At 41.9% G+C, this 16,712-nt stretch overlaps 1 protein-coding gene across 1 annotated transcript; it reads right to left on the bottom strand.

Moving 5' to 3' along the window:
* Positions 1–1,509: 1,509 nt before the first annotated feature.
* On the bottom strand, positions 1,510–10,517 carry LOC139463597 (uncharacterized). Its single transcript, XM_071244867.1, has 4 exons — positions 10,460–10,517; positions 8,484–9,743; positions 7,389–7,453; positions 1,510–1,554 (listed from the first exon to the last, which is right to left on the bottom strand). Exons 1-4 carry the CDS (start codon positions 10,515–10,517, stop codon positions 1,510–1,512), a joined length of 1,428 nt encoding a protein of 475 aa, XP_071100968.1.
* Positions 10,518–16,712: the final 6,195 nt, after the last annotated feature.

Below are 16,712 nucleotides of genomic sequence, written 5' to 3'. Positions count from 1 at the left end.
AGTGTCAGGGACTGCAGGGTTTCAAGGGACATAACTCTGGGGCAGCCAGTGATGAAAGAGTTAACATTGCGTTCAAGATAATTGTCTTTATATAGCAATGAGACCCGTGAAGATACGTGGTAGAATAGGTCTTAAGTAACTCATGCTTGCCGTAAAAGCAACTATGCTTGCTTTAAGAGGCGACTAACAGGATTGCGTGGTCAGGCTCGGTGACTTGGTTGATGCATGTCATTGTATCCCAATTGCGTGGATCAATGCTCATGATGTCAATCACTGGACTGTCTGGTATAGACTTGCTTATTTACAGACTGCCATCAGGAATATATAGTAATACCAGTTTTATAGTGCTAGCCCACTGAGATACCATGTGGCATGTACTCCGAGTCAACCAGTCTTGTTTTACCCACTACACGCCAAGTGCCAGGCACGGTACATTTTTACGTCTATTGGTATGACACGATTGGGGATCAAACCACAACCTTCCACTCTCATCGCCTCATTAGACACTCCATCACCCAGACAAGGCCGGGGGACAGTCCCATAAGCATTTTACGATGACAATGAACAATCCTTGATTCTGATTGGTCAAAGAGAGGTAGCCTTATCCTTCGGAACCTCTTTGAAATTAAGCCTTTTTTTCTTTCCTTTTATTGTTATTAGAAAAACACACCTGTTACATAAATGGGCTTCCGCCCAGGGTAGCAGAAAGCCCATGACATAAAGCACAACATATCAGTACATCTTACTTTGTTGTTTTTTTACAGAAAATAACATACTTCTCATTCACTCTTGTTTATATATCATATTGCAGTTTAGGAAAGTACATGGTCTCAAACATTAAAATCTTAAGTACAAAACTAAAATTAAATTGAAAGCTGCTCCTCATTTTCGAAAAGTTGATGATACAGCATCCAAGCACCATAGAATTTCTGTTGATTACCTGTCTTGAAAGCAATATATTTTTCAATGTTGTATCGTGAAAAAGCTTCCTTTTTATAAACATGAAAATAAGGTTTTGTATTTTGGAATTTGCATCTATAAATATAGAATTTTGCAATTAGTAAAAGTAAATCAAACACTTTATCTGTTTTCATGTTCTCTTTAACTCCAAAAAGTATCAATTCTGCACAAAATGTCATATCATAAACATGAAAGCACTGGCCTATCCACACTGACACTTCATCCCAAAATTGTTTTATTACATCACATTCCCAAAACAAGTGAGTGATTATTTCCTTTTCATTGTGACAGAAGGAGCACAAATCATTCTGAGCATAATTGAGTAAATACCTGAAGAAAAGTATTAGTGGCGAGAATTCTGTGGGTAATTTTGTATTGAAACCATCGCAGTTTGACATCCTGTGTTGTACTGAAAATTTTATTACAAATATTGTTCCAGTTAAAGTTTTCAAATTGTAATTCCCACTTTTCCTGCCCTAATTAAGCCTTTTTACTAAAGACTCGGTTCCAAAATAAAATATGAGGTATGTACACTACACTGGGACTGCATCAAATTTCAAAACACAGCTGGTTCATCTCCTGAATGATCCATCCCTGGTAACATGACACAGTCTTTCAGATAACACTAAATCCTCACTTTAGACCACTGGTACAAAAACCATGAGGTACTGAGGACCTATTCTTCCCAACAACTTCTGCTGCAGTGTAACATGTTTGTTTGTTGTTTGAAGACACACTCAAGATAGACCGTATTCGATGTAATAAGCGCCCCGCTCAAGCGCCCATGGCGATATTTGCTGATATATTGGCTGGTAAACAATCCCAATTAGCACCTCTTCAGATTGATCAATGTACACAAGACTTATTTATTCGTGTAGGATACACACTAGTGTGTTATATGCACCCTTCATAATGGGTACATAAACATTTCAGGTTGTCACCATAAACCACGAAATTCATCTTTCAACTCTGATTTTTTCACCAAAATGATATTCTAATAAGAGGCCCCTATTTCTAATTTTGAGAGCGCCCTGGGCGCTTATTACGTCGAATACAGTAACAGTTATATGACAGCACTCTATAAATAATCAGGTCTAGACCAGACATTTTAGTGTTTAAGTACGATGACATGAAACCAACCAAGTCACTGAGCCTGATCACCCGATCTATTCAGTCGCCTTGTACGACATGTACGGGTTAGGGAGGACCTTTTATAACCCAGTGTGACTTGAACGAAGGCCTTGATGCACAATTCTGATACTAAAGTCACTCATACAAAAACCTTGGATGATTCCACACCTAAATACAATTTATTGCTGTCGTAAATTTCTAAAACCAAAAGATCCTTCTGACTTATTTGCAGCATTTAGCATGAACTTAATGATTCTTTGCGGCATGCATTATCCTCCACCAGTCCAAAAACAGCAAGCTGGAGTAAGTCTCATGCCCAGTGAGACACCAATGACAATTTAGGTACCAGTGACAGAGTCTTACCTTGACTTACAAAACAAGGGTTCAGGGGACCCCAATAAATCTTTTCAAGGGGCCTTACAGGAAATATGATCGCCCAGTGAAGTAATGCAATAGCAGTGTACTATACTCAGAATCGGTCTTCAGCAACCCATGCTTGTCGTCGGAAGTGACAAATGGGATTACTGACTTGGTTTTTGCATGTTGTTGGTTGGTTTGTTGTTTTACATCGCACTCAGCAATATTCCAGCTATATGACAGTGTCTGTAAATAATGGAGTCTGGACAAGACAATCCAGTGATTGACATCATTAACATCGATCCGAGCAATTTGGATACGAGGACATGCATCAATCAAGTCAGCAAACTGACCACCCGGTCCCCTTAATCGCCTCTTACAACAAGCATAGTCACCTTTTACGGCAAGCATGGGTTGCTGAAGACCTATTCTAACCCGGATCTTCAAGTGTCATCATATCCCAAATGCATAGATTGATGCTCATGATGTCAATCACTGGAATGTCTGGTCCAGAATTATTCACAGACCAATGTCAAAGAGCTGGAATATTGCTAAGCATGACATTAAACAAGAAACAACCAAATGTATTGTAATTTAAGATTTTATATTTATTTTAATCTTTCTGCCTCCATTTTATACATTTGTACATGGTGTAAATCCTTGCAATGATCAGACACAATCAAATTTGAACCACAAGATTCAACTGAATCAGTGTGTCCAGTTGTGGAAGTTGACCCATGAAGAAGATTGTCAGTTTGATGGCACATTAGAGTTGACTACAAAGTGGCCACAGTCTGATGCTCAGGTGCTGGGCAGCCCCAGACTGTGTAATCAGTGTCTCGGTTAAGTTGTCTCTTTATATTAGAGGGGGTTAATTAGATACTTCCAGATTGACCATGATTACCAAATTGAGTTTGCCAAAAGGAAAGTGCAGTATTGATGGACACTCTCAATCAGCGGGATTTAAGAAATAGGTAGAGATAAGTCCAAACTTAAAGAAATGAGTCACAGTTCTGAATTAACACTACTGTGACAAGTAGCTATTTTGTATTAAACTACCTTTGCTCATTGATATACACTGAGAACAACGTGACTCTCGAAACCAGTGCATCCCATACCAACAAAGGGAAGCAACTCATCTAGGAAGCTCTAGGAATGGAACTTTAGTGCATGATCTATATGTGTTCTTATTGATATAGAATCACAGAACATCCAAGAAGCACCGCCTCTGTGGTTTAATGGTAGAGCGTCCACCTGGAGAGCAGAAGGTCTGGGGTTCGATCCCCAGCCGTGTCATACCAAAAGACGTCAAAAGATGGTCCCTCTTGATACCCTGCCTGGTGCTCAGCATTAAAGGGCTAAAACAAGATTGGTCGGCGCTGAGTCAGAAAACTGTCTGAGTAGGGTATTCATGATAATCAGTATCTCAGTGGGCTTGCACAATAGAAATTGGCATTAGTCCGGACTAGTTCAAGCAGCCACACTCACACACACACACATACGCACGTGCATGCACTTTGTTATACAAGTGTAATAATCTTTAACCCATTTCACCCCACCTCCTTTAAGTGAGTCTCCAAACCAGTGCATCCCATGCCAACAAAGGGAAGCAACTCATCTAGGAGCTCTAATGGCAGACACAAAGCAGGCCTACTAACGGCCCAAGTTCACCTGGAGTTCATCTAACTCCAATGGTCAGGTTAATGACTACTACTAACAACAGCTTCAGAGTATATCCCGAGGAATGAAAACCAGAATACATGCAATAGGCCACAACTAGTGCTGACGGTCCATACAACTGTCATTAAACCAATGCTTTAGTAGCTTATATAGGAGACTTGTCTCGCTTAGTGTCAACTGAAGAAGACCCTCTCTAGACAGACAGACCGATGATGCATCACAAGATATCACACCCACGGTGACATTTCCCTGTGAAGGAAGATGGACAGAGGACTAATGGTCCCTCGTAATCAGGGTCTAGACACAAATAGATCCAGACTACCCATTATCTGAGATCTGAGATGTGAAGGCTGTGTCTAATTACAGATTTCGAGACACATGTTAAAAGCTTTATATTTTCCAGGAACAGGTTTACTGGTCGCGTGACTAAAATATTTTGTACCCCTAATGTCGCATTGGAAAGTAAGTGATATATTCGTGTCTGTAACGATATCACTGCTATCCTACTGATCATATAGATATATGACAGTCAGTGCCTAAACAGATAAATTTCTAACTTCCCCAACGGAATGGGATACACCACACGCCAGATCAAGTACCGATGAAATCACAACTTCCTGTAGATGATAGGATTGGATTATGGTTGAGTATTGGCATTCAAAATTCTATAGCTACAATGTTTATCCATACACACACAGGGTTTACGCAATGCACAAATGCGTCCTTTACACACAAATGCCGAGATTAGATGCTGAAAAATAGTATACTGCGCCCGAGGGATGAACAAATAATATTTATTGTACATACAATGCAGCAGTAGCAGTTATAAGTGTGTGTCATTTCATCCATCAATCATGATCACTGTCCACATGATCACTGATTCATTCCAGGATCTGCAGTAATCAGCTAAAGGTCCTGTACACTACATCATTTCAATACTAAACAGGACCCTCATACTGCCTAAAAGGACTCTTAAACTTAATGATTGGGGGTCCCCTGGGTCCCCCACTTTTCTAAGTAAAAAAACGCTGCATACCGGAGACAAAATGATAGAGCCATTTGAGGAAAATATTTTTCATCTTTATACTACTCAAAAGAAGTCAAAGAACACCCAATTTTTTCATATGACTTTAGTTAATCTGTCACGGCATGACAGATAACTATAGTCATATGAAAATAATATACTTCTTTTGCATACTTTTGTTATGTTGATATAACTTCAGTTGTTGCTTCATGTGTCCTATTACCGTGCTCGTGCTCGTGGGTTTCACCAAAGTGGTAAACTTCTAAGACCTGCATCACCTCGGGCTTTCCTCCCACATTAAGCTGACATGCCGTGATATACCGTATTCGACGTAATAAGCGCCCAGGGCGCTCTCAAAATTAAAAATATGGGGCTCTTATTAGAATATTATTTTGGTGGAAAAAACAGAGTTGAAAGATAAATTTCGTGGTTTATGCTGACAGACGGAAATGTTTATATGCGACATATATTTTTTCCAGGATTTAATTGCCCATAATTAAGAATGCATATAACACACGAGTGCGTTTTATACACAAATAAATAAGTCTTGTGAACATTGATCAATCGCAAGGGGTGCTAAATGGGATTGTTCACAAGCCAATATACTAGCAAATATCGCCGTGGGCGCTTATTAGAGAGGGGCGCTTATTAGAGAGGGGCGCTTATTAGGTCGAATACGGTAACTGGAATAATGTTAAAAGCGGCGTTAAACCCAACTCACTCACTCACTCAGTTGTTGCTATGTTTTTTTACTGATTAAGAAGGATTTATATTTAGTATTGAACCGTTTGTGTAGTTTATGATCTTACGGTACTCTTTTCTTGTAAATTCTATTGACAAAATGTTCTGCCATTAACTGATGCATTTATCATTTCACACTAAAAAATAAAACAAAATAAAGGACAATTAAATCAATTTAGTATGCATTAATCATGCCATGGTAGAATTTATCTGTACATCCCTAAAATTTATTAGCTTTACATGAAGACAATTAAAATATATCAAGTCCTGTTGTAAACACTGGCAGCTCAATCAGACAATATGATTCTTTCTCTTTAGTATGAGTGAGTGAGTTGGGTTTAACGCTGCTTTTTACATTTGCATCATTTTAACATTTTAGAATTATTTTAACAGTTATACCACAGCTTTTAGCTTAATGTGGGAGGAAAGCCCGAAGTGATGCAGGTCTCAGACATTTACCACTTCGGTGAAACCCACGAGCATGGATACGGAGCTGACAAACCTAGAAACATAATCGGGGCAAATCGGGACTATGAGCAAAGTGAAGCAACAAGGTTTGGTTTTAAATTTTGAAATGGCACTATCGATAAATAAAACTTAATTATTTGTGTTAATTTTTTCTGTGAAATCAGTAGAGATTGTATCGCTTCAGACTTCAAATAACTGAATCAGGATGAGACAAACCATTGTTGTGTTATATGATGCTGCTATTACTTGTCCTACTACTTCTACTGTTGATCATAATAAGGACGGGGTGGCCTAGAGGTTAAAGCATGGGATCGTCATGTTAAAAAAAAAAGGTTCAATTCTTTCCACATGCTTGCAATGAGTAGTAGACAGCCTTGGTATTCTCTGTCATGATATTGCTGGATAAAACAAAAAAAATGGCACAAAATCATGGCACTTACTCATTCCCTTGCTACAAATAATCATGGTTTGATGTTTATCTCCACACTCAGCAATATTCCAACTGCATGACTGCAGTCTGTAAATAATGGACCAGACAATCCAGTGATTGACATCATGAGCACCGAACCATGCACTTGAGATATGACGCACAGTCAACCAAGTCACCAAGTCTGACCACCTGAACCATCTCGTCGCCTCCGACAACAAGAATAGGTTGTTGGGGACCTATATTCTTACAGAAATCCTCACAGGTGTAATACTGATAATCATGCTAATAATATTGGCCAACTTATTATAAAGTACAAGACTTAATCAACACCCAGTGGAAATGCCCAAAGTGGATGACACAACCAACGTCAATGAATCAGCATGTTTGTTTGTGTGTTTGTTTGTTAACGCCACACTCAGCAATATTTCAGCTATATGATGGCGGTCTGTACCAGATAATCCAGTGATTGACATCATGAGCATCGTTCTACACCATTGGGATACGATGACATGCATCAATCAGATGAGTGAGCCTGACCCCTTGATCCTGTTAGTCGCCTCTTACGGCAAGCATGAATTGCTGAAGACCTTTTCTAACCTGGATCTTCATGGGTCGAATCAGCACGTATCCTGCTTGCATTCCCAGCTCCATGAGGAGTATACCTTGACACATAATCACATTCCAACAGGGTATATAATTTCTTATGTTGATTTGAACAGTATTTCAGTAATATCACTGCATGTTAGATTAAATGTGGAGGGAATCCCAAACTGACATAGGTCCTGAACAAGATAGAAATCCCAGTAGAAGTGAGCTCCACAAACAAAATATAAAACTGTCTAAAGGAATTCATAACTATCCACATTTCGCCATCACTTCTTTAAACAAAAGGCTGCACTCTACAAGATGACACTGAGATTGGGTTTGCAACAAACATTCCAACAAAATTGAGCCATTTCTTTCTCTTTTTCTCCTCAGCTTGTACCACACAAGCAGACCGAGATAAGGCAACAGAATAAATAAAAGTATCCATAAAGCTGTTACGGTGGACAAGTTTTCTTTCTCTAATCATTTTATGTTTATATGTAATGTGACTTTACTGTTTTCCCCAATTATATTGCCACCACACATGAAAAGGACATTTACAATAAAACTCAATGCATTGCAGATTACATTCCTCTCTGTAAAAAGACATTTAAAACAGCATGTTTCAGCAATTATGCCTTTTTCCTTCGGAGGAATGAGACATGCTTGTAGTTACACACATACCCTACTCACGGATCACGATGTGGACGATATTGCCGCTCCAGGTACAGGGAAAAGGAACATGAATGTCTTGGGGAACATATTTTTCTGACAGGTTCTAGACATCAGCAACACTTCTAATATCAATTATTCATGAGTGTGGCTCGAATTACAGGCCAGTGGTTTAATTAAGCAGTGGCACGCTGTATATTGCTGGTGAGCTGCCATTTCTTTGCATACATCCACTTACAAACACAGGGAATGGTTAGGTGGGACTAGTTGTAACTATGTTGACATCATAAGAGCGATGGTCCCTCTTACCTTTACTTGCTTAGTGAGTGAGTGAGTGGTTGATTAGTGGAGTGGAGTGAGTGAATGTGAGGAGTGAGTGAGTGAGTGAGTGCGTGAGTGGTGTGTGCGTGCGTGCGTGCGTGCGTGCGTGCGTGCATGTGTGTAGAGGGTAGAGGGGTGGGGAGAGTAGAGGGTTGGGATGGGTTGGAGCAGAGTGGAGAGTAGAGGGGTGGGGAGAGTAGAGGGGTGGGGTGGGGAGAGGAGAGGGGAGGGATGGGTTGGAGCAGAGTGGAGAGCAGAGGGGTGGGGTGGGGAGAGGAGAGGGGTGGGATGGGATGGGGTGGAGCAGAGTGGAGAGCAGAGGGGTGGGGAGAGTAGAGGGGTGGGGTGGGGAGAGGAGAGGGGTGGGGAGAGTAGAGGGGTGGGGTGGGGAGAGGAGAGGGGTGGGATGGGATGGGGTGGAGCAGAGTGGAGAGCAGAGGGGTGGGGAGAGTAGAGGGGTGGGGAGAGTAGAGGGGTGGGGTGGGGAGAATAGAGGGGTGGGGAGAGTAGAGGGGTGGGGTGGGGAGAGGAGAGGGGTGGGATGGGGAGAGGAGAGGGGTGGGATGGGGAGAGTAGAGGGGTGGGGTGGGGAGAGGAGAGGGGTGGGGTTGGGAGAGGAGAGGGCTGGGATGGGTTGGAGCAGACTGGAGAGTAGAGGGGTGGGGAGAGTAGGGGTGTGGGGAGAGTAGAGGGGTGGGGAGAGTAGAGGGGTGGGGAGAGTAGGGGTGTGGGGAGAGTAGAGGGGTGGGGAGAGTAGAGGGGTGGGGAGAGGAGAGGGGTGGGGAGAGTAGAGGGGTGGGATGGGGAGAGGAGAGGGGTGGGATGGGATGGGGTGGAGCAGAGTGGAGAGTAGAGGGGTGGGGAGAGTAGAGGGGTGGGGAGAGTAGAGGGGTGGGGTGGGGAGAGGAGAGGGGTCGGGAGAGTAGAGGGGTGGGATGGGGTGGGATGGGTTGGAGCAGTGTGGAGAGTAGAGGGGTGGGGTGGGGAGAATAGAGGGGTGGGGAGAGTAGAGGGTGGGGTGGGGAGAGGAGAGGGCTGGGGTGGGGAGAGTAGAGGGGTGGGGTGGGGAGAATAGAGGGGTGGGGAGAGTAGAGGGGTGGGGTTGGGAGAGGAGAGGGCTGGGATGGGTTGGAGCAGACTGGAGAGTAGAGGGGTGGGGAGAGTAGAGGGGTGGGGAGAGTAGAGGGGTGGGATGGGGAGAGGAGAGGGGTGGGATGGGATGGGGTGGAGCAGAGTGGAGAGTAGAGGGGTGGGGTGGGGAGAGGAGAGGGGTGGGGTGGGGAGAGTAGAGGGGTGGGGTGGGGAGAGGAGAGGGGTGGGGAGAGTAGAGGGGTGGAGTGGGGAGAGGGGTGGGATGGGATGGGGTGGAGCAGACTGGTAATAAGGACATAATACATTATGTTTAGCTATTAAGCAGCTACAGCCTCAAGAGTGTGTGCCCTGGCAAGGTCAGTGGTACATGTCACTCCTTGACTTGTTCACACTGCTGACATTGGCACATGTCCTCTACGGGTCTTACTGATCAACCAGAAGCAGCCACTGTGTCACATCAGGAGTGGCTAGAGCACAAACAGAAGGGTCTCACTGTGAACAGCACCCGTGAAGATCCGGGGTAGAATAGGTCTTCAGCTACCCATGCTTGCTGTAAAATGTGACTATGCTTGTTATAAGAGGCGACTAACGGGATAAGGTGGTCAGGCTTGATGACTTTATTGATGCATGTCATCGCATTCCCAATTACGTTGGTCGATGCTCATGTTATCAATCACTGGACCGTCTGGTCCAGACGCCATTATTTACAGACCACTGTCATATTACTGGAATATTGCTGAGTGCGGATTTATACAACACTGTGGACAGCCTTACAGGTCAAAGTCATGTAGTTTATTCTAAAAAGATCAGAACCTACGCATAATATATACGATACGGGTAAAGTAGATATTGTTGACAAAATTCCATATTCATTGGTTGTTTTTTCAACTGCCAATAACAAGTAAGATTAATCTTGAACAGCCCAGTACCCTTAACCCCAGACATGGATACAAACAGCTTCAATATGCCATAGCAAATCAAACAAGCTTATCTGTCACCCCTGACCACAATAGCCTTGAGGGTCTCCACTGGGGGGATCACATTTCCGTATAGCATTTTTACACTGACATGACCAAGTGAGTGAGTGGGTATGGTTTAATGCCAACTTTTAGCAATATTCCAGCAAATATCATGGCGAGAGAAAAGGGCCTGGGTTTTCGGTGTGATGAGCGAACGCCTTAACCACAAGGCTAACCCACTACTCCAACATGACTAAGGCAGGTTAAGGTAGGTTAAGGTAGGTTAAGGTAGGTTCAAGTAGGTTCAAGTAGGTTAAGGTAGGCTAAGGTAGGTTAAGGGGGAAAACAGGGGGCATTTGACAGGTGGCTTAGTCGTCTAAGGCAGAGTTGTGCAGAGTTGCGTCCCATGGACACATTAAAAAACTATGATTGTTGGTTTGAATCCCAGCCCGCCCTGATCATGTTTCCAGGTCTGTTTGCCACCTTGCCCATCTTCATGGGTTTTATCAAAGTCATAAACGTTTGAGACCTGCATCACTTCTGGCTTTACTCAGTCATTTAGCTGATGTGCCATGATGGTAACTGGAATACTATTTAAAGCTGCGCAAAACCCAACTATAAATAATCGAATCTGAACCAGACAATCTGGTGATTGATATCATGAGCATCGATCCATGCAATTGGGATACAATGACATGCATCAACCAACCAAACCCGTTAGTCTCCTCTTACGACAAGCATAGTTGCCTTTTACAGCAAGCATGTGTTGGTGAAGACCAATTCTAACCAAGATCTTCACGGGTCGGTAAATAAGAGTGGATTCTTGAGCTACATTATAGCAGGTGTTGCAAATGGACTTGACAAATTGTACACGCTCAGGAAATCAATTCCTACCACCCAAAACAACCCTTCATGAAAAGACATGGAAGTACTTTTACAAAATCTACAGACTATTCATCAACAAACTAAATGTTACTCTGAAAAAGTCAATACATATTTCCCCATGAACAACCAACCCCAGGAAACCATCACCAGGTAACAAGAATATAACTATCTACAGTGGAACCTTGTAAGTCTGGACGATTTGGTCGAGAACATACCTTTGCAAACAAAGGGACATTATAACATATGCTTGAGTGAGTGAGTATGGTTTTACGCCGCTTTTAGCAATATTCCAGCAACATTACGGTGGGGGACACCAGAAATGGGCTTCACACATTGTACCTATGTCAGGAATCAAACCCGGGTCTCCAGCGTGACGAGCGAACGCCCCACATATGCTTGATTTGTTAATCTGAAATTTGTTATTTCAGACGTTTTCACTTGTAGTGATATCAATCACTGGTTTGTATGGTCCAGACTCAACTATTTACAAGCTGCCGAATAAACAGGAATATTGCCAAGCGCAACATTAAACTACAAAGAAACAAATGTAAGATGGGGAAGAGTAATACCACAAAACATCCCCTGCTGTTGTTTTTCACATACCATAACCATGTACATTTTGATATCAGACATTAAATAAATCATTGTCCGTCATGATATTTTGGTACAATCCTAAAGTTCAGAGACTGGGCTATAAAGTGTAACACATTCCCCATCAAAAGAACTATAATAAACCCCGTTGTTTCTGCAGAGCTTATCTCACATGACATACACACCCACAGAGAAACACATTACTCTGTTATAAAACTTTTACACACCTAATATGAGCATGCGAGGAATTTTTTAATTGGATGCTAGAACTTCAAAACAGCTCATACAATGTCTCCTTCAGCCTTCTTGACTGTCATTACATCCCATTTACCCCTTAGATCTTGCAAAGAAATGTTCACATCTTATTTTCGCTTAAGAAAGGCTTGCAATTCTTATATTTTAATGAATAAATCAACTATAAAACCGATAAATCACATCAGTATCCATATCCTATTTAAATCAAAACAACAAGAAAGCACATCCTGACACAGATATATAAAAAATTGGAACAAGCTTTCCTTTTCAGAAAATAGACAGATTCATAAGTTTTACATCTTATCATTTTTTTCTGTCATTTAAATGAATATTTTTCCATAAAATGGTGAGATATACCAGTTACGCTCAATATCCCTATTTGCCCTTCCTCCTTGGGGAGATTTATGGCACTAAATCACGAGATGAAAGATGCATGCTTTTAGGATAAGTCTAATGCGTTCTCGCACACAAATATCAATAGTCTACGGTGTATGAAAATTGATATTATTCAAACTATTATTCCAGTCTTATGTGAAGACTAATTCCCATGGAAACGATTTTTAACAAGCACCTGTAAAGTCTGTGGTAGATTCTTGTGCCATTTCCACCCACATCACAGAGAGGAGATGGACCCAGGACATGAGGTCACCAGACCAAACATTAAACTACAGGGGTGTGCTTGACTTGTCAGATTGGCCCAAAGAGTGAGTGAGTGGGTGGGTGGGGATGAGTGATTGAGTGAGTGGGTGAGTGGGAATGGGTGATTGAGTGAGTGAGTGAGTTGGAATCAGTGTGTGGGTGAGTGAGTTTGAATTAGTGAGTAAGAGAGTGGGGATGAGTGATTGAGTGAGTGAGTGAGTTGGAATCAGTGAGTGAGTTGGGATGGAAGAGTGAGTGAGTGAGTTGGAATAATTGAGTGAGTGAGTGAGTTGTGATGAGTGAGTAAGTTGTGATGGATGACTGACTGACTGAGTATGGTTTTACGCCGCTTTTAGCAATATTCCAGCAATATCACGGCGGCCGGGGAACACCAGAAATGGGCTTCACACATTGTACCCATGTCGGGAATCGAACCCAGGTCTTCGGCGTGACGAGCTGTGATGGATGAGTGAGTTGGAATGAGTAAGAGGGTGAGTGAGTGGGGATGAGTGAGTGAGTAAAAATGTCACATCAGCAAGCCCAAACAAAATATGGTAGATGGACATTTTAGTGCATAAAATCTTTCACTGGATCAGATACTTTTTTGGTATCAAAGAAATATAATTTTTACACCAGTCATGACTATAACACATGTATCACAGCAGCATGAAAATAATCATGTCAGACCAGCCAAACTGATGATTGATAGTATGAACAACATGCATGCCCAAATATCTCAGAAGCTCTGTGAGTGGGGATGAGTGAGTAAGTGGAGAGGAGTGAGTGAGTGAGTGAGTGAGTGAGTGAGTGAGTGAGGTTTGTTTGACACTTGTGTGTAAACCAGTAAACCTGACAAATCAGCCTACAGAAGCAACAACAGCCTTATATCACCGAAGATCTTTAAATTATTGACATGAATGACGGCTGGCAAGAACAAGAAACAATCACTTCACTCATCACTGCATATCTGAGCCTGCTAGGTTTTCTCTTTTGTTATAGCATGACACGTCATAACAGGTATAAGGGACCAACAATTTAATATTTCTAGGAGAGGATTTATTTTTGAGACAGAATATTTAGCAGTCACTACTTCAAGGCATCCATTTCCGAAAGGAGGAAAAAAAACAATTCGTTTTCACCCACACCACATTAGTCAGAGAGTCCACGAATATGAAATGGCTGGCCCTTTATCTAAAATATTTTTCTGCTCAAATTAACCTTTTCAAGTTCATTTCTGGAGATAATCTATATGTTTACAGTCACACCTTTTGATGGATTATTAAAGATAACCTACTTTGGGTCCAACAGATTAAAACAATCCAATGTAATCCAACAACAGCCCACATCACAACCACATCTCAAATACATGCATGTGTTACACATACACAGTGAGGCTTTTTAAACAAAATGTTTAACTCCTAAAAGAAAGCACTACCAATATTCACTGGACACAGACTCAGATGGGCAATCTGACACATGCTCGTCTCAGGGGTGACAAATCCTGACCTCCACAATATTGGGAGTATGTCTAAGTCACCTGCCTACCTTGCTTTCTGTGAATGACTCATAGCTTGCATGTGGAGCTCGATTTCCATAACTCAGCTATTTACCTTGTCCAAGTTGGTGTTGACTGAGTGAATGTCACAGCCCTGTCAGCGATGTGATGTTGGGGGTCAGAGAGCAAACTGAATTATTCTTGGACAAACTTAATTTACATACCTGCTTTGAAGTCCGCGGATCAAATTATTGATTTCAATTTCAAAATCTACTTCTTGTGACACATACTTCCATGGAAACTTTTAATATTGATCCAACGCTTTGATATTGGCTTGACTTTACAACTTACAATCTATCGGAATATTTATCTGCCTTCACATGTTCAAAGGAAATGTGTTGTTTGGTTCAAAGAAAAGTTCTATAATGTTGACATATATATTGGTCACAAAATGAGTTATTTCAACAGTGGAAGAAGAATGTGTGTTAAACACTGATATTATAGATAGAATGTACCTAGAGCAAACAAGAACAATGCAGTCAATGGAAACCTAAACAGGAGTTGTGTGGGCCCGAATGTTTGTCTGGTTTAGACCAGAGTGATTAGCCTGAGTGAGTGAGTGAGTGAGTGAGTGAGTGAGTGAGTGAGTGTATGGTTTTATGCCGCTTTTAGCAATATGCCAGCAATATCATGGAGGGAGAACCAGAAATGGGCTTTGCACATTGTACCCATTTGGGGAATCGAACCCCGGTCTTCGGCGAGATCCCTTGCTGTCCTAAACGCGTCAGGTAAGGTAAAACATAGCTTTAATGATAAAAAAGCACAAAATATTACATTTAACATCCCCCTTGACAACCATGGATCATTGTTCCAATTATGAGTAACAAATTATTAACAAACTGCAAGATAAGCATATTTTACAGTCAAACACTGTTGTGTCAAACTTATGGTTGTCTTGAAGTAAAGCTTGGTCCCTGCGTACTCCTTCATTTTCGGTTGTGCCGAACCTCAGAAACCTCAAAGTATTTACGTAGGTCCTTTCGACATTTACACAAGGGTGTTTGACTGAACATATGCACCTGAACGACCATGGAACATATTGGTTTAATTACCCAATGCATTTAACATAGAGACCAGGGCCAGAATACACCATTGGTCTACAGCACATTTCGGATGTGGGGTTTATGTAAAATAACTAGATTTCAGGCAAAACCACAAGTCCATTAAGATCTTTTCACTAGTCATGGACCAACAGTGGCCATTTCAACAGGGTATTGGATCCTGGAGCCTGGATGTTCCCCAAGTATTCCGATCCTTGTATCAAATTTGAAATGAAATGCAGAGTGGATCCAGGATTTGGAAGAAAGGGCGAGTGAGTGAGAATAGTTTTACGCCGCTTTTACCAATATTCCAGCAATATCACGGCGGGGGACACCATAAATGGGCCTCACACATTGTACCAATGTGGTGAATCAAACCCAGGTCTTCAGTGTGACGAGCGAATGCTTTAACCACTAGGCTACCCCATGGCCCCTTGAAAAGAGGGATGCATACAACCTAATAACAAGGTGAACATAATCACTTGAGGACCTACACAGGTTGACGTCCCGGTATCTGAAAAAATGGTTGGAACCCACCTCCGGATCCGCAATTGACTGAACCGTACATAACCATAAAGGTCTTTCCAGACCACATGTAATCATTCACTGTGAGGCTAATAGCCGACAGTCATCCATTTCACACATGTCTTTGTACTATACCTAGATTTGAAAGAAATAAATCCTCACTTGACACATCCCATTTAAATCTTCATTGAGGTTTTTACCGATTACAGCTCCGAGTCGTGGTTCTAGCCAGTCAGTAATCCATTTCGTCAACTCTCCATACTATGCAGTTGTTAAAATGCCTGTTATGAGTGTACCAAAGGTCGGCAGGTCGACGTAATTGTACTAATAGGGTGACAACAGGTCGTTAGGCTTGTCACATCAAAAACGGCACAACATAATGTTGCTTATTTCAGTTTTTAGTGTGACAGTTTTATTGTCAAACAACGAAATCACCTGTCAAGTTTCAAATTTAGAATTGTCGGTTTAGAATAACCATGATAGCATTAGTGTTGAACACGATCAGTCTCAACACCAATACAGCCCTTGTACTCTTCAAGGTCAATTGTGAACACTACAGTCAGCCAGTTGTACCATTGTGTCTGTACAGTCAGTTGTACCATTGTGTCTTTATAGTCAGCCAGTTGTACCATTGTGTCTATACAGTCAGCCAGTTGTACCATTGTGTCTGTACAGTCAGTTGTACCATTGTGTCTGTACAGTCAGCCAGTTGTACCATTGTGTCTTTATAGTCAGCCAGTTGTACCATTGTGTCTATACAGTCAGCCAGTTGTACCATTTTGTCTGTACAGTCAGCCAGTTG

Source organism: Haliotis cracherodii, unplaced genomic scaffold (genome assembly GCF_022045235.1).
Source record: "Haliotis cracherodii isolate W230 unplaced genomic scaffold, xgHalCrac1.p SCAF_16, whole genome shotgun sequence".
NCBI lineage: Eukaryota > Metazoa > Mollusca > Gastropoda > Lepetellida > Haliotidae > Haliotis > Haliotis cracherodii.
Note: the sequence above shows the minus strand (reverse complement) of the source record. Positions and strands in the feature narration are given on the sequence as shown.